At 37.9% G+C, this 24,404-nt stretch overlaps 1 protein-coding gene across 1 annotated transcript; it reads left to right on the top strand.

Annotated features, from left to right (window-relative positions):
- On the top strand, window positions 1-23,587 carry RAD50 (RAD50 double strand break repair protein). The gene is made up of 26 exons (XM_075509550.1): window positions 1-52; window positions 1,136-1,315; window positions 1,731-1,814; window positions 2,055-2,206; window positions 2,833-3,018; window positions 3,171-3,375; window positions 3,855-3,983; window positions 4,735-4,900; window positions 5,771-5,964; window positions 6,542-6,748; window positions 7,626-7,808; window positions 8,009-8,166; window positions 9,077-9,252; window positions 9,954-10,191; window positions 11,587-11,776; window positions 12,703-12,829; window positions 13,066-13,259; window positions 13,564-13,674; window positions 14,249-14,341; window positions 14,421-14,534; window positions 15,352-15,479; window positions 16,291-16,515; window positions 19,599-19,684; window positions 20,112-20,254; window positions 22,606-22,739; window positions 23,091-23,587. Exons 2-26 carry the CDS (start codon window positions 1,187-1,189, stop codon window positions 23,275-23,277), a joined length of 3,939 nt encoding a protein of 1,312 aa, XP_075365665.1. The 5' UTR covers window positions 1-52; window positions 1,136-1,186; the 3' UTR covers window positions 23,278-23,587.
- The last annotated feature ends 817 nt before the right edge of the window (window positions 23,588-24,404 follow it).

Here is a 24,404-nt window from a genome sequence, read left to right as displayed (position 1 = left end):
GCGGCGGCCGCGGTGGCTGCTGGGGCGCGCGGGACCGCGGCGACGAGCGGAGGTGACTGGGCTGGGGGAGCGGGGAGGCAGGCGGGCTTGGGGGGCGGCGGCGGCGGGCAGAGGAAGGGCCGCCTCCGCTGCGGCGGTGCCATCGCCTCTCCCTGGAAAATGTCCACCCCCGCTGCAGCGCGGAGCTCCGGGCGGGAAACTCCCGCTGCCCACCTCTCCCCCGGCAGCGGGGTTTCTCCAGGAAATGCCCTTTCCCGCCCGGTGCCCCCCCCCCCGCTGCCGCCTGCCTCCGACCGCAGCCGTGGCCTGGCCGGGCCGAGCCCCGCTGGGCCTCCCCTGAGGCGCCTCGGGGGAGCCCGGGAGGCGCCTGGGCTCGGCCGTGCCCGGGGGAGGGCAGGGGCGGGCGGGCAGGGCCCTGAGGTGAGAGCGGGAGCCCTCTCAGCGCCGCTCTTTCGGCCGTATGAAACAGCTGAAATACACAGATACACACGCTTGAAATACACGTGTTTACCATGGGTCGGGAGCGGGTCTTGGGGTAGGAGTTGCCTCCATCAGCTACCCTACCCCTGTGACAGGGGCAGCTCCCACCCGTGCACAGGCCCGTGGGCCCTGCCTGCCCCTGCAGCTGTGGCCCGCAAAGTCTCCCGCTTTTCTTCTTCCCCCTCATGTTAGGACAAAGGCCATGGTGGGTGTCCCATACAAATTTGAATGCGGCCCTGTGAGAAGCGGGCGGTAGCGAAGCTCTCGCACAAGGTTGGGTATTGCGGTACAACGGTGGAGTTTTAAAGGGAAGAAATATTGGTGCCTCTGGTGTGTTTGGGGCATTCTGAAAGCGTGCGTGTGGGTTTTGTGATGTGGAATAAAGCGCGTTTCTCGTGCGCTTCGAGGGGTTTTTTTGGCCATTGTTTTTGATTTAATGATAGTTCTCTTAACTTGGAGTTGATTAGCTTCTCAGCTTAAAACAAATGAGAGCTTTGCCTCTGTATGTTCTGTACCTTGAGTCGTAACTGAAGAGCCATAGCTGTGTTTTTAAAGATGTTCATAATATTTTGTGCTTGCATAGATGTGTTGTCAGCTTTCAGTGACATGCTGTGATTTTTGCCTTCTAGATTTTTCACAAAGCTTTATTTTACAGGATTTACGACGTTTACACTACTGACTGCGGACGAGAAGAAGTTCTGCAGAAATGTCGAAGATTGAGAAAATGAGTATTCTCGGAGTGAGGAGTTTTGGGGTAGAGGATAAAGACAAACAAATTATCACTTTCTTTAATCCGTTAACTATTTTGGTGGGACCAAATGGTGCAGGAAAAACGGTAAGTCTTACTATGTGTTTGGTTTTGCACTCTAAATGCAAAAAGGCTCTGAAAGGCCTCAAAATATGACTAATGATCTCTACAGAAGAGTATTAAGAATAGTGCAAAAATCTTGCTGTTTACTGTAAACATGGTGTTGTTTGGCATTATTAGAGATCTGCTTTCATGCCTGGATTTTGCAGAGCACCAGTTGATATTTTTCATAGGAAATTGATCCAGATCCTGATTAAAACTGATTTTGCAAAGTACCATATTCTCATGATACTCAAAAAATAAAATGTTATTTCTTATTTCTCTCTCCTCACATATTTAACTCATTTGTAAATATTTGGGCTGTTACTGTGTTTTTGCCTGTAGTCCTTCTTGTTTACTCTAAATTGCCGTTATAACGATATACTTATTTCTGTTTTCTTAGACTATCATTGAATGTCTTAAATATATATCCACTGGAGATTTTCCTCCTGGCACCAAAGGAAAGTCATTTGTTCACGATCCAAAGGTAAAAGTCGTAGTGACTAGATTTAATGTGTGTTTACTCTGAAGTCACATACTAACTGCACTCAGTGTTGTGATGGGAACAGGGATGCTCGAGTTCTAGGCAGACCTGAGCTGATCGTATTGTTTCAGGAAAAACAAAGAGCTGGGGGAGATTAGAACATTACCCACAGGTGGGAAGGCATGTATTCATTTGGATGTTGAGAAGAATTTCCCTTATTCAGGTTTTTTGTTTCTACTAAAGGTTGCCAATGAAACAGATGTTAGAGCTCAGATTCGATTACAGTTTCGAGATGTAAACGGAGAGCTCATAGCTGTCCAGCGATCCATGGTCTGCACCCAGAAAGGCAAGAAAACAGAATTTAAAACACTTGAAGGTGTCATTACTAGAACAAAGTAAGGGTTGTTTTTTTTTTCTTACTTTGGCATGAAGATCGGTTTGGGTTTTGTATATTTTTATGTGTAAGACAAGAGAAAACTTCATAATGTATTCCTTGAAGTAGCTACCAGTGCTCTTAGATTAAAGCTATGTGGTTTCATCACTTTATTAGTTGATTCAAAAAATCCTACAGTTGATAGCCACTACTTTAAGAACTACTTATATCTATTAACTTGCATTTATTTCGAAATTGTATTGACAATGATCAGTTTGAAAGTAGCATTGTGTGGAGTAGGTAGGTTTTACTTCCTTTAGCACCATTTTCAGTTTCAGGTCATTGTTGGCCCATGTTTAACTCCGATCTCCACTGTTTAAGAAGTGTATTCACTTCACTTCATTCAAGATCGTTTTTGCTCCCTCTGGTGGTTCTGCATAGTTTTAAAATGTGTAATAGTCTTGAGTACAGATATTGACAGTGTTAAATGCATGTGTTGGACATGGTGATGATATGCTTAAAAATTGTTACTCGTTACGTTTCTGAATCGATACATTGCAATGAGATTATACTGTTAAAAATGCAGTTTACTTTTAAAAGAATTTGCCAGTAATGTCTTTGGGGATTTTCTTTATCTGTGCTACATAGGCATGGCGAGAAGGTCAGTCTGAGTTCCAAGTGTGCAGAAATTGATCGAGAGATGATCAGCGCCCTTGGTGTTTCCAAATCGGTGATCAACAATGTCATTTTCTGCCACCAAGAAGAGTCCAACTGGCCATTAAGTGAAGGGAAGGCCCTGAAGCAAAAATTTGATGAGATCTTTTCAGCAACAAGGTTTTTCTCTTTACTGTAATTAAATAAAAACCAAGTAAGAAATGTTGTCTCTAATAATGTAGGTGTTAATGAAAATGTCTAAGGCATTGTTTCATACATCAGTATTGCTATAGTGCCAATAAGATCTGAAATTCTGTTGGTTTTTTTTAAAGGTATATTAAAGCACTCGAAACTCTCCGTCAGGTACGACTGAAACAAAGCTTGAAAGTAAAAGAGTGTCAGGCGGTACTGAAGTACCTAAAACAGAATAAAGAAAAAGCACAGGAAATCCAGGATCATCTTAACAATAGAGAGGCCCAACTGGCTGCTTCTAAGGAGAATGTAAAATCTATTGAGAGTCAACTTAATCCTCTAAAGGTAATTTGCGTGACGATTACGTTAAGACTTTAATACAAAACAATCCATAAGTACTAAAGAACACAGAAAGATGTGAAAGCTGGACAAATTTCTTGATTAAAATCTTAGACTTTTATATCATGTTATCTAATCCTTTGCTCTGAAGCAGAATTAAGCCTCGTACCTCAGCAAACCTGGCAGATGCTGGTCTAATCTGTAAACAGTCACTGGAGGTTTAAGAACATAGTTTTGTGAAATTCTTGTAGCGGCATTGGTGTTTTGTAGCTTAATTTAAAATCTCTCTTTCTCAAATTTAGGTGGTAACTAAAACTTACGAACTGTAACTAAAACAAAAACTAAACTTAAAACCTCCTATTTTTAAAAAATACTTTATAAAGCTGAAGGTTTTACACTTAGACTAACTATATTGTATAGAACAATTGATTATGGGATTCATAAGCTGGTGAGATATTTTACTTACAGCATTCTTTCCCTTGCAGAGTTCTCTGGCAGCAGTTGAACAGAATCTCATGAAAGTAATGAGGCTAGACAACGACATAAAAGCCCGGGAGAGCAGGAGGAGGCAGATGGAGAAAGATAATCAAGATTTGCAACAGAAGATGGAAAAGGTTGCCTTTTAAATTCTACGCTGCCATCCTTTCTGCTGAAGAATCAATCTGTCTTTTGCTACCCAGTGAACTAAGTATATATTTTATTATGCATCAGATGTTGGTGAAGAATGTTTTCATAGCCCATGTAGCTTGCTTGATGTTATCAGATATTGCAAACATGGCTCAGTAAAGCTGTATTGGTTTCTGTGTGATTTGAGTTAAATTGCTTTTTGTAGCTTCTCCCTCCACCATAGACTAGCTTGCCAGGAAGGCAAATACTGACAAAAGTTTTCATAAAAGTGATAATTACCGGTAACAGTGCCCTGCGGTGTGTAACTTGAAAATATCTCCCTTGCACTGTATGTTGGTGATACCCAGCATTTGTTTTGACCAGTAATATTATTCATCTCCCTGGAGATTTTTTCTTTCTTTCTCTTAAAATAAGAAATAATTGTCAGTCTTCTGTTGTGATTGTGACAAGGCATTTAAAACTATTTTGAAAAATGGAAAGAAATTCCGTAGTGGTAAAAATTTAGATTAATTTGTTTTATCAGCCTAAGAAAAATAGATTTCCTTTTCCAGTTTTGCTTGTAGCATATTTAATTTTTTCTTAATATATGTCTTAATATAGAAATTCTGCGTGGAAGGTGTTTATGTCTTATTTCTTGAATTCTGTTATGGTAAAAACTATATTTTTTAAAACATCATTAATTGGCTTATAAATTTAGTTAAAAAGCTAACTTTATTCTGTATTGTATTTGGCGTACAGGTTTTTCAAGGAACAGATGAACAACTAAGGGATAGATACAAGAACCACCAGAGAACAGTGAAGGAGAAGGAGGAGAGGTTATCAGACTGTAAGCGTGAATTAGACAGAGCCACTAAAGAATGCCAGAGATTTAACAGTGAGAAATCAGAACTACTTATTGAACGAGGTATTTTAGACTTCATGTATAACCTTGTATTTGTTTTTTAATGTAATTAAGATCTGAAATGGAACTACTGATAAGAATTGAAGGGATTTGAACTGGACAAAACCCCTAAAACGGGTGTGAGTTTGGGGTCAGCCGCACAGTATGGTATGAGACCCTTACAGGTCTTAGCGTTCTTCTCCTGGAGTTTCTGATGTGCATTTGTTGTTTCGAGCTATGATTACAACATCTAGTACCTTTCTTCTTAAACGGACCATTCTTTATAAAAATATTCCAAATAGATAATTTATGGTGGCATAAATCGATGTCAGCCTAGCAGTTTACAACACAATTGTTTCACTGCCTGAGCTTGTACTTTCTTTAGGTGATGAAAATGCCTGCTAACTGGATGTGATTGTATAAGTGTGTTTTCACCAAGAAAAAGGTGAAAGCTGAATGCTTGGCGTGCTCAGTGTCTCGGGTGGGGGCTGGGGACTGGGGACTAGTAGTCAGAGGGCTTTGGGATAATATTCTTTCATGTAGTGTGTATTCTCTTTTAGATGGACTATGGGAATTTCAGTAAAGCTGTAGTAGTTGAGACACAAAATATATGCTTACATAAAATATGTTTGGGCTTTGTTTATATTTATCAGAATAATAGTGTTCTAAGAGGCTTTCTTTAAAATTCTTGATTTATTTAATTAATAAAAATTTAGTTACCTGAAATAGCAATCTCTCAAGCTAAAGCTTGTTTTTACTCTGGAGCTTTTTGTGGTGTTTAAAAATACTTCAGTTTTAAGGACTTTAAGAAAATAGTTGCAACTGACTTTGAATCCTAAATGTATCTTCTGCCTCCGTTTTTGAGCGTTTACGTCTTGTTTTCTTTTTGTGAAGGTCGTCTTCAACTGCAAGCAGATCGTCATCAAGAACACATCACGACGAGGGATTCATTAATTCAGTCTTTGGCAGCACAGCTGGAATTAGATGGTTTTGAGCGAGCACCTTTTAATGAAAGGCACATTACCAGTTTTCACAGGTTGTTGAAGGAGAGACAGGAAAGAGATATAGAAGCTGCAAATCATTCGATGGTAAGAATTTTGTTGGTTTAGTAGTGTAGTTAGGATTGGTTATTAGTGTGTTATTGGCCCCTATGTGTCTTCATGGTGCTGGGAGGAAGAATGTTGGGGGGGGGGAACTGAAGCCTTTTTTTTTTTTTTTTTAGAGTTCTTTATTTTGCCTGAATCTTTCCATGGAAATTAGTTTTGGAACTAAGAGTGGTCATCAAGTGATCTGAATTGCCAAAGCTATTGAACAGGCAGTTCTTCAGATAGGTTTTTCTCAGCAGCCCTCTCATGCAGGTGGATCACTGACAAGCTAAAAAGCCTGAGGAAGAATTACAGTGGGCAACTGGTTTAAAAATAAGTAACTTTTTGTTGAAGTCATCTTCAAATGGAGTTGCTGTCACAGAACACTACTGGTATGATGCATCTGCATTTTCCCATCAAAACATTTCAGCAGAAAATTTTTGACAAGTTCTAGTTATCTGAGTATTTCAATGTCTTGTATTACAGTGGTGAATATTTGCAAGCTCCTGTGAAGAAATGTTTTTAAATGTTGTTTTCCTATGAAAAAAATAATAAGTATCTTATTGCTGACTTATTTCAGAGAGAATTTGCACGAAAAGAGGCAATGAAACAAAAACAGATAGATGAAATAAGAGACAAGAAAACTGGATTAGAAAGAACCATTGACCTGAAATCAGACATTCGAAATAAGAAAGAAGTCGAGCTGAAGAATGTAAAATATGAATTGCAGCAGTTGGAGGGGTTTTCAGGCAGAATTCTGGAGCTGGATCAAGAGATTGTCAAGACAGTGAGTTAATGTAATTGAAAAATTTGTAGAAGTTTGAAGTAAAAACTTTTAGCTTTATCATTAAAAAATAAACAAACAAAACCCTTGATGTTTACACTGTCTGCTACATTTTTTCCCTTTTAATACCCTCTCTGTGCTTTGTCTGTTTAGATGGTGTGCCCTTTGGGGCAGGGACTATTCAGTACTTTGTTTTTGTACAGCGCATGCATAGAATACACTGCTTCTGCTTGGTGAGTTATAACTAGGGTAATAGCCACAGCTGGTGATTTCATAGAATTAGTCAGTCTTAAATTATTGGGCCAGAAAAACATGACCTAAGGTGCTACATTACCTACATTTTTCCAGATAACTTGTCTGTGAGATGGGCTACTTGGCTATAAGCGTTTTATCCAATGAAGTATTATAAAGTTACAAGCATTTGATGTCCCAGTTGAACAGCTGGTTATAACTTTGTAGCCAAATATTTTGTTAGCAGTGTATGAATTCAGTGCTTGACAGTGTTTCTTCTAGCCTCCTCACTAGGATAATTCCAAATTTAATGTACAGTACATGCTAAAATACAGAGAATCAAACTAAATACGAGTGAGCTTCCTGAAGTTAAATCATGTGGTCACAGCTTACGGTAAAAGCATGAGCAACTTGAAGCAGTACTACACTTCAGAACAGTGTATCCAGTATCTGCTGTACATTCCCCATGCCAGCATCGCAGCCGTTGTCCTTTTTCATGTATTCTTTACAAATCTTCTAAGTGTCATGCCTGTAACAGCTAATGATACTGCTGCCAGGCAGCTTAAGAGCTTTCTTCCGTTTCTTTTAATCAGAATTGTATTGATTAGTGTAATTATTTAAGTCTTCTGGGCTTTTATTTTTTGTTTAGGAACGTGAGCTGGAGAAGGCTGAGAGGAACAACAATGTAGAAACACTCGAACTGGAAGTACAAACTCTGCAAAATGAGAAAATAAACCTGGACAAAGCTCTTAGGATGTTGGATCAAGAGATGGAACAGTTGAATCTACACACCACGACAATTACCCAAATGGAGATGCTGAAGAAAGACAAAGTAATTTTTCTATCATCATCTCATAAGAGGGACATGAAGGGTCTATATTAATTTCAAGATTTGTGTATTTTTCAGGTGTTTATTAACAATTGTGTAAAGCTTCTGTCTGACTTCATAGAAGCCATTAACTTCATGAATGCATTGAGTGACATAAACTTGAAGATAGGAAAAAATTAATTTCAAATGCTTCATTTCCTCAGGCAGACAAAGAAGAGCAGATTAGAAAAGTGAAATCAAGACATTCTGATGAACTGACATCACTGTTGGGATACTTTCCAAATAAAAACCAACTCGAAGACTGGCTTCATGGTAAAAATAGGAAGATTAATCAGACAAGGGATAGTCTTGCTGACCTTAAGTAGGTATTAATTTAATTTATTATGTCTCCATAAGTATTTATGTAATGATTAATTTAAATGTTGGAAGGCTTAATATGCTTAACATACTTGTTACTTTAATTCATTATTGTTTATTTAGGTATCTGCAAAATCAAAGAAAGCCTCCTGCAGAATTTTTGTAATGTATAGCTGATATAGTTTGTGCTGGGTAATAAAATCACAACATTTGTGGTATGTCAAAGGCAGCGCTAAAAGCAGGTACCAAAGTATTGCTCTGGAACACCCTTAATTGTTTATACTAATCCTAGCTGAATGAATGTGCTTGGGGGTGGAAATTGCTGGTCTTCTGACTTTCTTATAAGTCACAGAGTGGTTAGTGACTGTGTCACGAGTTCATGTGTGATTACCTGGTCCTGATTTCATTTGATTATATAAAACAATTTGTTAGAAAAAGTAGGTAACATCAGCACACTATGCAGTGATACACATTAAACTTCCACAAAACAAAAAACCCAAGATTTTAAGTATAAGAACATTGCAGAACTCAAAAGTATGGAACATGAGTAGAAGGATGCTAACATTCTTTGCTTAAGAGGTTCAATAATATCTCATAAACAATAATTGCTATAGGGGGGAAAAAAGTTGATATTGTAGTATTCTATAAAGTTTTTTATGGCTTTGTCATTAGAAATGAGTTTCTCATCAGTAAGCACCTAGAAAACAAAAGGGAATTAAAATGAAACACTTTATGCTGTACTTAGATTAATAAAAAGTTGACCCTACAGATTTCCTGAAAAATCATTAAAGAACAACTGGCGAACGGCTCTGTAATATCAATTTCAGATTAACTTCCCATGGTTTTGTTTTTGCTTAAACAGTTTGAAGTCTGCATTTTTTTGTAATAAAAGAGTTTATGCATTGATGTTTCAGCAAACGACTGGCATCAGTAGAATATCATAAAACTTATGTCAGTAATGAGCTAAGAAAAAAAGAAGAGCAATTGTCCCTTCACGAAACAAAACTTTTTGATGTTTGTGGAAGCCAAGATTTTGACAGTGATCTGAACAAACTTCAAGAGGAGATTGAAAAAAGTTCAAAACAGCGAGGTAAATTTATCTATAGCTCTGCTTTTTTCCCTGAAACTTGTTTTAAATGTAAGCCACAGATACTGAGGCAGTCTGTTGCTTGTGCAGGCAAACAATCCACACAGAAACTGACTTAAGGGAGATTATTACTGAATCTTACTATTTTTTAACAAATTTTCCTTATCTTTACTACCATTTCTGTTTTACACTGAAGCAGGATCAGTTGTTTTAATTCTTTCAGTTAATTCTCTTATTATGTGTAAGTGAAGTACCTCCTTTGGCTTACTGTGTAGGTAGATCATGACCTTCTCAAAGCTAAGGAAATGTTTGAGTGTGTGGATCTGCCAGGTGCGAAGACAAGTACAGAACCAGGCGTTTGGCGTGGGTTTGGCCCATAGGGCCTACTACTAACTGAAGGAGAGGCATTTCTGAAGGAAGTACTCCCTTCCACTGCTAATTCCAGAGGGATGAGCATAGTTTAATAAAAGAGACTCAGAATAATTCAGGTTGATGAGGACTTGGGGAGGGGATGTAGGGCAACCCGCTAAAAGCAGGGACAGCATTGAATTCAGACCAGGTCGCTTGGGCCATTTCAGTTTCCTATCGTTGTGATTTTGTGGGTTATAATTTTGTCTCATTTATGGTGAACGCATACCTAGTTTAGATCTGATTATGCACTGTTTATGTTTTTACATAAAGTCTTTTGTTTCTTTTTCAACCAGCTGTGCTTGCTGGAGCCACTGCGGTTTATTCACAGTTCATTACACAACTGACAGAGGAGGACCAGGCATGTTGTCCGGTTTGTCAAAGAGTTTTTCAAACAGAGGCCGAACTGCAAGATGTAATTAGTGATCTGCAGTCTAAGCTGCGTCTTGCTCCAGACAAACTGAAGTCAACAGAGTCTGAGCTTAAAAGAAAAGAAAAAAAACGTGATGAAATGATCAGTCTTAAACCGCTTCGGTAAAGTACTTAAACCCTATTGTTGCAAGCTGTTTCCTTTCAAATGCTTGGTTTTTGATAATTAATTATTATCTAGGCATCAAGGAAGCTTTATTTTAGGGCTAGTTAATTCATTAAAAAATCTCATTGTTGAGATAAATAATTTGCTAGCATTTGTTCTCTGCTCATGTGGACTTTAATATTAAACTATTTTATATTTTTGGTATTTCTGGTCCTTTGGGACTTTTTGTGAGAGTGAGGCAGAAAAAGTGGTTAAATACTTACTTTTCTACCGACTATTTACGCTATACAGGCACAGTTCCCCTTCTTGTTATTTATCATTGTAATTTAAAATGAGCAGACTGGTTTTATTGTTAATGAAGTGTTTTCATAACATGTTACCTTAAATGTGTTTCTTAAAAATGCTGAAATGGAAGTTTGTCTAGACAGAATGGGACCTGAACCTATATTAAACAACCTTTAATAATAATATCTTGATTTATATCTCCTTTAACAATACCTTTTGGTGCTGGCAGTTTTCTATGAATTATGATATTCTGGAAAGGCATCTCTGGGTTTTATAGTGGATTCCCAATGCCGTTTATGTTTCCTTGAGATTCAGTTATGTGCAATTCCATCATTTGGGAATGCATCTCTGTCTCCGATACTGATAACCCGTATTAGATTGGACTGAATTTATTCCGTTGTTTTTGTTATTTAAAAAAACTTTTTACGTTGTGATTTTTTTTGAACTTGCAAGGTATTGCAAAGTGTAGGTAATATGAAATTCCGAAAAGGTGCCTACAGTATTTTCCAATTTCCAGGCTGAATTTCTCTGTATTTTTAAGGCTATGGAAGTACTAGACAGGCTGTTTTGTTGTTGCTTCCCTTTTCTCTTCCTGTTGCCTCCTTCCAAAATATAAACAAATAACACTAGCCCTAAAGAGTTTTTGTCAGAGTCCCGTTTTTTTTTTTCTTAGCGTACGAACAGCATTTAAAGTAAGAGTATGCAGGTTTCCCGCCAGTAGGTGAAGAGGCTCTAGTCTCAAGAAATTTGCAGACCATTGTTCTGAGAGAATTTGGAGAATATATGTTAGAGGGTAGACCTTTCCTTCACAAGAGGACACTCTTGTATAGACCCTCTCATGAGTATTTGCTGTAATTAAGTTAAAAACCAAGAGAGATTTTGTTTGCTTGTTTGTTTCATCTCACCTGTCTAAAATGAGGGATGTATTACCTTAGCTGGGTATATAACATAAGCTCAATTGAACGTGGGCAAGGGTAAAGGGAAACTATTTTGGCTAAATTTAGTCTTCCACTGTTCAGTCGTATCACAGATTTTGTGATCTTGAACGTCTGGAATTTATGCTGCTGTTTTTGACAAAGGAAATTTTACGGTTTTGTGTTTTATTTAAGGCGAACTGTAGTTGAACTCCAAGGTAAGGACATACCAGACTTGAGGAACAAGATACAGAATGCAAACAGGGATTTAACAGGCCTGAAGGGTAAGATAGAAGAACAGGAGTCACTCTTGCGGACAGCTTTGTCTGAGGAGGAAGGTGCCAAGGCACGTTTGCAGGATATAATCCTAATGGAAAGGTATCAGGTATGCTTTGGTAATTTCTTTTAACATGTATAAAATGATACTCACTCACTAGCATCTAAATATGTAGGTATTCAGTAATAGACAAAACTTTGAGGTCTTAAGACTTTTCAAGCAAAGTAAAAATACTTTAAAAGACAGCATAACGTAGGTGATCTTGGTACTAATAAAACTTAAAAGTTTTATGTAATGATTTTTGCTTTTGAGGACAACAGAGTCCCTTGAGTTCTGATTCAACTCTGTGCTATAGTAACTGGGAAAAGAGATGTAATCCAGAACTTGAGCACAAACACAAGTACACCAAAGTGTTTTTCAGTCTTCATAGTCAGGCTTTTGTCATTATCGTTCAGCGTGTTCTCAGCATCTGCTCTGTGTGCTTTCTGAAATCTTGTCACATACGCTTCCTTGTTCTGTGCCATCTGAATATATGGTGAAGGGGAATTGATATCCTACACTTCTTACTATTCTGACGTAGGAGACTGTTTTGAACAGTCCTCATGCCTTTATTACTAACACAAAATCTTTGCTCGACTGAGAACCACCAGAGGGACAACTGCGTAGAGAACCTGGGGCCAGGCAAAGGGCTGAGAACATTTCACAGGTGGGAGGTGGCAACAGCTCTTGAGGCTCCAGCAATTCTGTTGTTGCAGAGACACGTAACTGTTCTGAGGTAGCCTGGGGATGTCAAAAGCCCATCCATCCGTACTGACTGATTTCCTCTCACAATTAGGAATTCCAGTTTCTAGCAGCCTGTGGGCTGACATAACCTTACTGCTAATGATGTGACATTGCTCCAGCAGAGGAGATAAATTTGAAGGTCTTGAGTCAGGTGTGCCTTAAGCCCCAAGCCTGTTCTTGTGTGCCAAAGATAGAAAATACATTGTTAAACACTAATACAATAGTAATAGTACTTTTCCTCATACTTTCAGACTGATATTAGGGATGTTGAACGAAAAATTGCTCAGCAGGAAGCTAAGCTGCTAGGGGTCAATTTAAGTAGAACTGTTCTACAAGTAAGCCACGAAAAACAAGAGAAAAAACACTTGTGGGATACAGGTAGGTCATACAAAACTGGTATTTCATTTTTATATTGAAAATAATATTCTAAATTTGCTGCCATTAAAAAATTAAACTCTATTTTCCTTATTTTATATTCTGAAATAACTGCATTTTGATAGTTTGTTGTTTCATTTTCTGGGGTGATACTAGCTTAATTTAGAGTTAAATTTTTGTAAGGAAGACAATAAATGTTTTAAATAACAGATGGACGCTGTGTTTGTTTTCATCTACAGTTACTGGTAAAATTGAGTTAAATCAAAAACTCAAGCAAGACCAGCAAAATCAGATTCAGCAGCTAAAGGGTACAGTTAATGAGCTTAAAGCAGAGAAACTTCAGATCTCCAGCAGCATGCAGCGTCGTCGACAACTGGAGGAACAAGCAGTGGAATTAACCACTGAGGTTCAGTCCTTATGCAGAGAAATCAAGGTAGGAAATACTCGTTAATTGTTTAACCCTTAGCTTTGTGGCCTTGGGAAAAAAATAATCTTGTTATATATAACGTTGTCTGTAATCCTAGCAAATAAGACATATTTTTAAATGTTTGTCCTGTGCTGCTATTGCATATCTTTGGGAATTCCCAGAACTTTATTAAGACATGTTTTCACATCTATTTTTCAACACACATAAAAAAAAGAAAGAAGTAACCACATGACTTTTTTTACCACTTGAAAAATTGTTGATCTTTAAGAGAATGAGAAAATAAAAAGGACTTTCTCCAACTACTTTTCAGGAAGCAAAAGAACAGGTATTTCCTTTGGATTCAACTTTGGAAAAACTGCAGGAGGAGAAGGAGGATCTACTGAATAAAAGGACTGCAAGTAACAAAGAAACACAAGAGAAGGTTTGTTTGCTTTTGACGTAGCTGGGACATAGGATTATATGTTGGTTTTCAGGCATGGATGGAAGCTACGGTACTGAGTTCACTTTCAGGAAACAGCAGTGACTTCAGCGAATGCTTTAGATTGGTGGAACGTTTAGGGAAGAAAAGGAACATAACCACGTCAGGAGATGAACTCACTTGTAATTAACCTTTGGCAGTCTTGTCAAAGGCTTCCAGGGACATTTGACAATATTTAGTGACCAATGGTATTAAAAACCCTTCCTAATAGATCTAAGAGAAATAGCAAGGATGACTGTAACCTGTCTTTGCCAAGAGACAGACCTGTTCTACTCGGATGAAGTGGCCCTCTTGTGTAAGCATAAATGAGTGATTTACCATTTGCTTTGGAAAAAGTTTTCATGGTAATAAGGAGGATCTGGGTTTCAAAAGCTGAAGGCTTTATTACTAAATTTAAGCAAATTATTGTAAGGAGTTGTACTTAGATAATGGTGTTATCCAGTATCTAATCTTTGATACAGAGTGTACTAGTTCTTGGGCGTAAGACTGCATTTCATTTGAAATCTTTTCCCTGCAGATAAATGGCATAAAAGAGAAAGTTAAAGATATAAACAAGTACGTGAAAGAAATTGAAAACTATATTCAACAAGGAAAAGAAGAGTATAAAAAGGTAACCTAAAAAACAGTCAATAAAAAGTTGACATTAAAGGCACTTCTGTGTTTAAACCATATACCATTTTATTTCTTAGCAAAAGGAGTCTGAACTTGAAGAAGTAAATTCTCAGTTAGCTGCCCGTGAGAAACAGAAGGAAATGATAAGTAAAGAGATGGAAATGATTCGACAAGATATTGACACTCAAAAGGTAGATGCATCATTTTACAGTGAAGTATATTTTGCACAGTTGAATTAATTTCTGGGTTTGGTTTAAGTCTGCCTAGGTCTGTAGTCATGCAAAGTTTGTCTCGTCCTGATTTGCTTAACCAGTTGTTAGTCAGAATAGCTGCTATACATGTATTAGGCTGAAAAAAACTCTTGAGATTTGTATATGCAAAAGTAGAAGCATTTTAGAGAACTTCTATCTCTAACTATAATTTTGTGGGGTTTCCAAAAGGGGTAAGTCTGTTGGGATGATAGCCAGCATTTTCAAAAATATCTTTGTGTGGAGAATACCTGCCTTCTGAAGGAAGACTGCTGTAAGGTGTTTCTAATTGCAGGTACCAAAAGTTGCTAGTTACTCCAGGCTTTGTCATGTACTTTAAATTCTTGTGTGTGTATTTCAAATACTGTTTACATTCTTTATAGGAAAGTTGTCTTTCCCCATTCTACCCCATCACATACTGCCTAGCTTGTACAACTGAGATGGGGGACTTTGTTAAATCTCATCCTAAATTACTTGCCCTGTTTGAAACATTGACTAATATTTGCACACTTTGTCACTCTTGTGTTTGCCTGTGACAATAAATACTGTAAGTATTATTTCAGGTTGAAATATGAAATAATACTGCTGATTTCCATTATACCCTATTTCTAGCACAAGGTAGGTTCTCACTGTGATAATTTTCGTTGTTGTCAATTATTTTATGCTTGCAGCATGTTTTAGAGCTGTGCAGAACTCATGCTTTGTAATTGAGAATCAATATATGAAACATTATACAGCTTCTTGCTTTCTGTGGAGATAGATACAGGAAAGGTGGCTAGAGGATAATCTTACTTTGAGGAAACGGAATGAAGAGCTAAAAGAAGTTGAAGATGATATAAAACACCTTGTGAAGGAGATGGGAGAAATGAAAGTCTCGCAAATGAAAAAGTAAGCATCTTCAAATCAGAACGGCATGTTTTGCACAAGAATTCACTGAATATCTGAATGTAATATTCACTGTGTTTTAGTGTGTTTCCTGGTCCACCTTTCTCCCCGTTCATGTAGACCACTTTCTCCTTCAAACTTACATTTGCATAATATCCCCATGATGACAACATAAATGACTCAGTGAAATCATATAGTGTTTCTAGCTAGAAGTACATATATGTGTATATGTGCACATACCTGTTCCAATCTAATCCTTTTTTTTTAATGTCTTCCACTGTTAAATCCACATTTAAAAAATAATTCATGTCTCTGGATAAGAATATTTAGTTTTCATTTTCAGTCTGCCCACTTAGGTCTCAGCAGCAAATTTTATATTTATTTCAGTAGTTTATTATGAACACTTTTGAAAAGGAATTAGCTCTATGCTGGTTCTTATGTGTGACTCATGTATTTAGCTTTCTAGAGGTTACCCAATTAATTAATCTTATTTTGTTCAGTATCCTAATTTGATTCCACCTATGAAATTAATTATTTTCTATGTTTCTACATATAGCACTTTGGCATTCGAACTTGATAACTTGCTTCTCCCACTCAGATTAGGGATTTCAGTATGTTCTTAACAAACTAAAAAATATTTTTATTTCAATAATGTCTTAATTTCAGTGACGTTAGTACTATAATTTTAACTGTTGCAGACTTTATAGATACAATATAATGAGCTACTGTCTAACATAAACTCGGAATTAGAACCCTGATTAAAAAATTGTGAAACATTATACAAATGACTTGTATATCAATTCCGGTTTCACAGCGAACAAAAGCATTTAGAGGAGAAAATAGAATCTCTGAAAAGAAACCATCATGTTGCACTCGGCCGACAGCATGGATTTGAGGAAGAGATTGTTCGGTTTAGGAGGGAACTTCAAGAGCCACAATTCAAAGATGCAGAGGAAAAATACAGGGAGATGATGATTGTTATGAGAACAACAGAGCTGGCGAACAAAGATCTGGACCTTTATTACAAGGCTCTCGATAAGTAAGTATTGTCATAGGAGGGTAGTTCTTAAATGTTTTAGGGTTTATCACTATTGATAACCTTGATGCAAAAGCAGCTTTCAAATTCAGACTTCCTAAGGGGTAACTTAGGGATAGTAAATTGATGTAATTCTTTGAGATACATAATTATTTCTCTTTATAAAATCAGGCATTTAAATATTAAGGTAACAAGATACAACTTTTTAAGTAAATTAAAATATACTACAAACGGCACAGGATTGGTAGGATGTAGGAAATTTGTAAGTTAATGTATATAATGTACATACAGTTGATGCGTAATGTATATAATGTGCATACAGTTAATGCATTGATGGCAATAATTGGAGTTTAATATAGTCATAGATAAGTCCAGTGATCATTATAATTTTATTCCCAATTCTCTGTAGGACCCTGTTTGAGTTACGGTTGTACGTGTTAGGACTCTCATTTGCAATGCAACAATTCAAGTTGAGAGAGAATAGTGAGTGAACCCAACACGTCACCCACCTGTGCCTTCTGTGCTGAATTCGCGGTGTGAAATGATCTTTTGCTGTGTTGCCTGTGGTGGTTAGAGAATGTCCAGACAATAAACACATTCAACTTCGTTTTTCATATGAAAGCATGTGAAGAGCCAGTGGAGCTGCAGGCTGTTCCTCTGACCCTATTCCTTTATAGCTTTTTTTTTCCACTTGAAGGCATTTTTAGGAAGCCGTTGTAAGTGTGTCTGTCAAAATTGCTGATGGTTTTCCTTTCTTCCTGTAATTTTGGTTTGGGGGTTGTTTTGGGGGGGAGTAGAGGGAAGTGTTACAGGATGCGCAGTGGGAGAATGTGTTTATTAAAAGTCTGTCTGACATGTTCTCTCAAAATACATAAACGCCACAGTGCAAGTTTAGGAAAGGTGAAACCTGTGTTTAAGTCCTTCATTATTAACCCAGATCTTTCTTGCATAGTCTTTTACACTACTTTCATTTCTATAGCAGTATGTTTTAGCATCTTCTGGTCATATCTTAACATGAATAAGATATGCCGGGTGGATTTCTTGTTCCCCACGGTGATCTTCTCAGGTAAACAATTGCATTTTCATTAAAGAATAGTACAATATAGAGGTGGTTTTTCCCCCTTTTCCAGTGTGGGTGGTTTTGTGCTTATGTTAGAGAAGGCAAGATCAAAAGAAGCATGTCTTGCATTTGATGGAAAGTGTAGTAAACTTTGTGATTGTTTCTGCTTCCTCTGGAAGCTTGTTTTCTAGTCTTGGACGGACTGGCCAAAAATAGCATCTCAAAATTTGTAAACAAATACAAAGTAAAACATATGGCTCCCTAAAAAACCTGTATGTTCAATTATAATGATGGAATTGCAATGAGCTATTGCAACTTGATGGAGAATGGGGAAGGATCTTGGAATCAGTGGATATGTTTCAGGAAATATGAAATTGGTGCTCAGTGACAGAAAGCTAAATTGAATATTAGGAATAAAAAAGAGAAAGAAAGAGAAACATTTTGGCCACTGTATAAATTCACAATACACCCATGTCTTGAATATAGAATGGAATTTGGTCCCCTGTATTAAAAGGGGTGTACTAGGGCTGGAAGAAGGAGCACAGAAGAGCAGTAATGTGGTTCAGAGTGCAGTATAATGGTCAAGAAGAGACACTAAATAGATGAGAACTTTCCAAGTTGAGAAGACAGGTCTCAATGGTTACTAACACAGTGGTCTAGAGGAACCTTGTTTTAAGCAGTTTTAATGATAAAATAAATATGTTTAATATTAGAATGTAAGCTAATCCAAAATTTATTTTGTGAAGATGTAAATTGTTCAGAGCACATATAATTCTTCTCTTTCAGCATAAATGGAAATGCACTCCAAGAATTTCCCTTTTAGAATTCAGAATCTTTTCGTATGGTATCAAATCATCTATTGTTTCTATTTAAGGCAAAACAGGAAATCAGTCTTGTAATTTCAAGAAAAATAGATAAGCATCACTTATTGGTAATCGCCTGAAAAATCGGTGAGACGAAATGTTAACTCTAATGGCCAGAGATTGAAAGCTGTATCTGTAGCTGGGAAAACCAACATTTTGGGTGTTCTGTGCTATCAGTTGATCTTTATTGACTTAATATTTAGAGGTTTATGATAAATATTGATGAGGAATGCATTCTTTGGTTTAAGTAAATAGTTGAAAACACTTTCTTCTTTCTTCAGACTTAATAATAACCTATGAGAGCTGATACTTCACTATTCCCTGGTGGGAATAATTCCTGTAAGGGCTGGGGAGTAGGAAAAGTATATGTAAAAGTCCATTTCAGAAGTGTATTTTATTTCCACCATGTTTTTTTGAAAGAAGACATTGGCATAAATTGAGCAAGCATTTTTTTCATTACAGAGCACTTTTTCTTTAAAAAGCCAAATTAGAAATGTACCATCCTCTCCTTTCTTGAATGCTTTCATAAGGAATCATCTATTATTGAACTGAAGTCATGTTGATACATTAACTGGGGAAATTCAATTGAAAATTAGTAATGACATCCTGTGTTGCTCTTGCTGCTGAAGAGAAAGGTAGCTCTAGTCATAAGGTCTGTTTGAGTAATTATAAATTATATTCTCGATACAGAATTTTCTGCTCTGAGGAAACTTCACAGGCTCTCCTTTCCTACTGAGACCCAGTTATTTGCACTGCTGGGGGACTGTGCCAATGAGTAACACTGCTGGTGTTATGGAAGACTTAACATCAGATTCGTCTTCTGGGTGTCAGTCTGAAAATATACCTCACACATAAATTGTAAATCTCTTAAAAAGTCAGGTAAACTCGCTCTCCACTGAGTGACTGACTGCAAATCTTTTTGTCTTCATTACTCTCCTACTTCTTGAGACTGAGCTGTTTATGAGAGTAGAACTATTTGCACAATAGAGTGTGTTTAATCTTTAGATACTTATGCATTCAAAATGAACTAGTACTTATTACATTTTTAGTAAAAGTATTTAGGGAATGGGAAGGGAGCTGCTGCCTTCCTTAAAGCTTCTGTAGTCCGTAGCAGTCCATGGCTGCACCTATAACAATTTGCACTTTTTGTTGTTGTTCTTTAGAGCAATAATGACATTTCATAGCATGAAGATGGAAGAAATCAACAAAATAATCCGTGACCTTTGGCGAAGCACCTACAGAGGACAAGGTATGTAATTTTTTGTAGTTGTGCCCATATGTATGCATTTGATACTGAGCACTGCATACTGAAAAGTGTTTGTTCAAAATATTGAAAATCCAGGATCTGAAAATAATTGGCACCATTCTAAAGGCTATATCTGTTGGTCACCACTATAATCTCCTTTATTACACGTTATGTAGTTAATTACAGGATAAAGAGAGGTAATTTTCCCTTTTCTGTGTTTTCCAAAGTTACGGTTTCCTTGAGACGGGGGAACTGCATGAGCTTATTCCTTCAATTTTGGAAAAATTAATTTCAAAGATATATCTATTAGTGGGAGTTCTGCAGAGAATTTTTGATGATTACTGCATATGATACCTCTCAGCTCTGTTTAATCCTATGATATTTTTAAAGATTTTTGATAATGTAAAAACTGTCTCCTTCCCATTTTCAGATATTGAATATATAGAAATCCGTTCTGATGCAGATGAGAATGTCTCAGCCTCTGATAAAAGAAGAAGTTACAATTACAGAGTAGTAATGATAAAGGGAGATACAGCACTGGATATGCGAGGAAGATGTAGTGCTGGGCAAAAGGTAATGGCATTTTTTATGCTACTGCATTTTAGTATGCAGTAAAGAGGATTCTGAAAACTGACTCAGGTGAAAGCAAAAGAGTGACACGTTCTGAAGTGACCCTGAAGAACAGGTGGCTCCAACTCTCGTTTACAGTGCTGTACAGCTTTCCTTCACTGTATCTGGATTTTGCTGACAGTATGCAATATATGATTCTGAACATCTGAACCCTCTTTTGGGGTGCCAAGATCCATTGTTCCAGTTGGGGACTCGTCTGAGTGAAGGGTTCAGCTTCCCTCTCTCAAGTTCCAATCCTCCCAGTCTGTCTCCTGCTTGTTACCACTAAGGTTCCCATAGCTTTAGGTCTGGTGGCTTGCTCCCATATTTTTTCCTTCCTGAGGTCTGGCCCTTGGTGTTCTTTTCACCACTGTGCCTACCTCTAAGTATGATAAGACCTCTTTTTCTCCAAGTTATGCTAATTTCCCCTACTGCCTGAATATAACCTTTCAGTTCATGTCACCAAATATACCATGCCATACTTTCAGGTGTTGCATTTCGTTCTGTCCTATCTGTGTCAGCTATCAGCTCTGCAGTCAGTACTTCAATGACACACACTGGCCAAGTGGCCTGATATCACACCTGCCTTGACAGTCCCAGTGATCAGAGGTTCATCATAGTTAACCACACCTCTTTCACATGTTGGGCCTTGAGAGCTGTTGTTTCCACTTGTCTGTTATGTTATGACAGAGCATCTAAAATATTCCTCAGCAAGAGAGGAGAACCAGCCTTGTTCATTTGCCTCCAAAATCACCATCTGTACTGATTTTTTTTTTCTTTTTAAAGAGCTGAGGTATGGAAAAAACCCATAATACATGTAGCCATTTGACACTTGGCATATTGGTCATGCAGTGTGGGCATCCAAAGCTACCTGCAGTGTTACAGCAGGAAGCTCTACTTCTTCCTTATGTGAACCATTTCCACCAGAACAAGCGATCTTCCTAAATGCGGAGGTAGTAGAAAGGGATAAAAATGCAGCCAGGCTGCTCTTATTTCTTCCCTGCTGGAACACTTTCTTGCCTATCCTTTGTGCCTGCTACACTGTAAATAGAAGATCTGGAGAGCTCTCCCTGACACTTACGGCTCTCAATGCAAGGTGCCAGGGACAACCTAGCCGGAGGACACTGCAATTGTTTGAGGGAGATGCATTCTCCTTCCTCTTCTGGAGCTGGAGCTTTCTGGCTCCCTTTCCTCTGCAGTAGCTGAAAGGGCTATGATGGCAACAGATTTAGATCTCTTTGATGTTGAGGAACAATTGCCATTATCGGAAGTAACCAACTGCCTACTTCCTTACCTCCAGAGTAGGAGCTCCCACTGCGCTGCTTACTCCAGCAGAGTTTCGTGGGCAGCCAGGCCTTTTCCACGACCAGATGGTACAGAGAATAGTAGAAAATGAAATGAAGGAATGGAACAAAATGATACACGATATTTTTAAGTGCATACAGCAATAGAATAATGAAAGGATATTTCATGAGAAGATTAATACTGTTTTGTTGCTCGAATATGAAAAATGCTATCAAATTAATTCCCACCTGAGTGTAGATGTGTACTTGGTTTTGAAAATTCCACACTAATTTTGGGGGAAATCCAAGTCTTCTTGTAAAACAGCAGCGTAGGCAAAAAATGTGTCCTCTCCTAAAGCAGTCTAGAATGTTACGTTAGAGTCCTATGTAAATGAGAGTGAAACTTGTTCACAGTTTCTTAGTTTATATTCTGAGAATTCTTTGATCGTGAACTGTGATGCCAGCAGTCGTGATAATTGGAAAGTATTTTTGGCAGCACAGTTTCCATCAAGTGTTCTGTCCTTTTCACTAGTTCAGGAGATCTAATAATAATATGATTAGGCATGTTAGTACAAAACTAACATGTAAGGTGGTAAATCCTACTGTCTTCGGTTTTAGTAAGTAGTCGGGAGTTCGGTAACTCAGACTTAGTGGTACGCGTACAGATTTCCACCATCTCTGCTGCAGTAGGGTGGGGCTTGAACAGAGTATAGGGGTAATGCAGGTGACAATGTTGTAGCATCTTTACCTCGGATTGGAATCCTTACTTCCAATGTCTCCTGAATTTTGAGTATTTGACTTCTCTGATATTTTTCCAACAGTACTTTGTAGAATGGATCTTTCAATTCAAACTTGAAGTTTTAATGTAGTTTTTCAGTAACTAATTAGTTATTGTCATTTTGTGAACTATCAGCACGTTGTTACGTAAACTTTAGTCATGGCTTGTAATGGCCTTAAAAATAGCATGTTACATGTAGTTCCTCTAGAAACACTTCAAAGAGTGAGATTTTGGTGGTGTTTTTTTTTCCTTAGGTGCTTGCTTCTCTTATTATTCGTCTTGCTCTAGCAGAAACATTCTGTCTCAACTGTGGCATACTGGCACTAGATGAGCCTACTACCAATCTGGATCGAGAAAACATAGAGTCTCTCGCACATGCCCTGGTGGAGTAAGTGATCTCTTCTTGTAAAGCTTAAAGATGGATGTTTTCAAATGTTAATAGTAGTCAGCAGAAGTGAATTATATTTTAAGCTGGCATGTCTTTGTTGGCATCTGCAAATATGCATGCAAAGCAGTAGTTTTAGGTTCCCTCCCCTCTATCTGGAAAAGAAAAAATACTTCTTAAATAATTTGGGGGGGGGGGGTGTAGGTAAAAAGAGTTGCTAATCAGCGTTAGATTGCTTGATGGTTCATGTCATTCATTATCAATAGTGAAATATTTTTGTGCTATGTATTTACAAGTTCTATAAAACTAGAATGTGATTTAGATAAATATACACTAGATAATTTCTCTTTGTAGGATTATAAAAAGCCGCTCACAACAGCGTAACTTTCAGCTTCTGGTGATAACTCATGATGAAGATTTTGTTGAACTTCTGGGCCGTTCTGAATACGTGGAAACGTTCTACAGGATAAAGAAGAACATTGACCAGTGCTCTGAGATCGTGAAATGCAGTGTCAGCTCCCTAGGCTCATACGCTCATTAGAATTTCAAGTAATTACGTATTATAGACTGGCTTAGCTGCCTAACTTGATAGAGCTCAAATGAAGGCATCTGACAATACAGTTCCTTCATATCATATACTACTGAAGAATTGTAACAGTTTTAGCTAGAGTATGAAACTATTAGACTTTTAAACTTCGTATCTTTCTACATATTTCTGTGCTTGGGTTTAAGAATCACCATGATTTGAAATAATTTCAATGAGTACAACACAGTTAACTTTTAGATGTATTTTACGCTTTAAAAGTGAAAATAAAGTTGTGATGTTCTTTGTGTATGTCCTGGCGGAGAGATCCAGATGCGCATCTGTTCTTCAGAAAAGCTGCACCTCTGTCGATAGAATAGGGCACTCTCTCCGTCACTGCATTCGGGCAGGACTGATTTGTATCTCTCTAGTCAAGGCGTATCCACCTAGCCTACACAAAATTCAGAAGATTCAAAGAGAACTTTTACTACTTTCTCTGCAAGGTAACATTACTCCGGCTCTTCAAAGACAGAATCTAAATGAAGTATAACAGCTTTCTTTAGAATATCATCCCATCTCTAACTAGATGAATGAGTGAATGGATGACAGAAGCATATTTTAACCATATTCTCTTTGCTTAGTGTCATTTACCTCCCTCCTGCTTTAAGATGATGACATTTATGAGAGTTACGTCATATTCTGATTCTCTATGAGATACAATCAAGTTCTGTGAAACTGATACAAAAATGCCTTAGCGAGTTAATCTATAGGGATGCTGAGCTTCACCTGCACCTCTCAGAGTTCTTCCTGAAGCTATTTTCCTTGGTACAGCAACACCCGATGGCCCTACAGAACGCAGGCCCAGGGGAACCTGCCACTCAGAATGACAATGGAAGGCCAACAGGGATGGCACATGTCAAAATGCAAAGGACCTGATGGTCACAAGTCCTGAGCTCAGGACTTGTGCCTTGCCCCCTCTGAAGCCACGCAAGCCCCCGGGGATGCAATTTCTGGGTCTCTGTAACCGAGTAAGGGGGCACCTCTTCTACCTTGAACTCTGGGCACCGGGTACAAGTCCACAAGCAGAAACTGGACTTAGAGCTCTCTAAATCTTTGCAGACAGCAGTGATCAGCTGAACCTCCTT

The sequence above is a fragment of the Mycteria americana genome, chromosome 8 (genome assembly GCF_035582795.1).
Source record: "Mycteria americana isolate JAX WOST 10 ecotype Jacksonville Zoo and Gardens chromosome 8, USCA_MyAme_1.0, whole genome shotgun sequence".
Taxonomy (NCBI): domain Eukaryota; kingdom Metazoa; phylum Chordata; class Aves; order Ciconiiformes; family Ciconiidae; genus Mycteria; species Mycteria americana.
Note: the sequence above shows the minus strand (reverse complement) of the source record. Positions and strands in the feature narration are given on the sequence as shown.

Bases quoted from the DNA above. Each gene is read 5' to 3' on its own strand.
- RAD50 (XM_075509550.1), top strand. From the start codon at position 1,187: ATGTCGAAGATTGAGAAAATGAGTATTCTCGGAGTGAGGAGTTTTGGG. The intron at 13,675-14,248 runs GTTTGTTTGCTT...TTTTCCCTGCAG, and splicing joins ACAAAGAAACACAAGAGAAG to ATAAATGGCATAAAAGAGAA. The intron at 22,740-23,090 runs GTAAGTGATCTC...TTCTCTTTGTAG, and splicing joins CTCGCACATGCCCTGGTGGA to GATTATAAAAAGCCGCTCAC.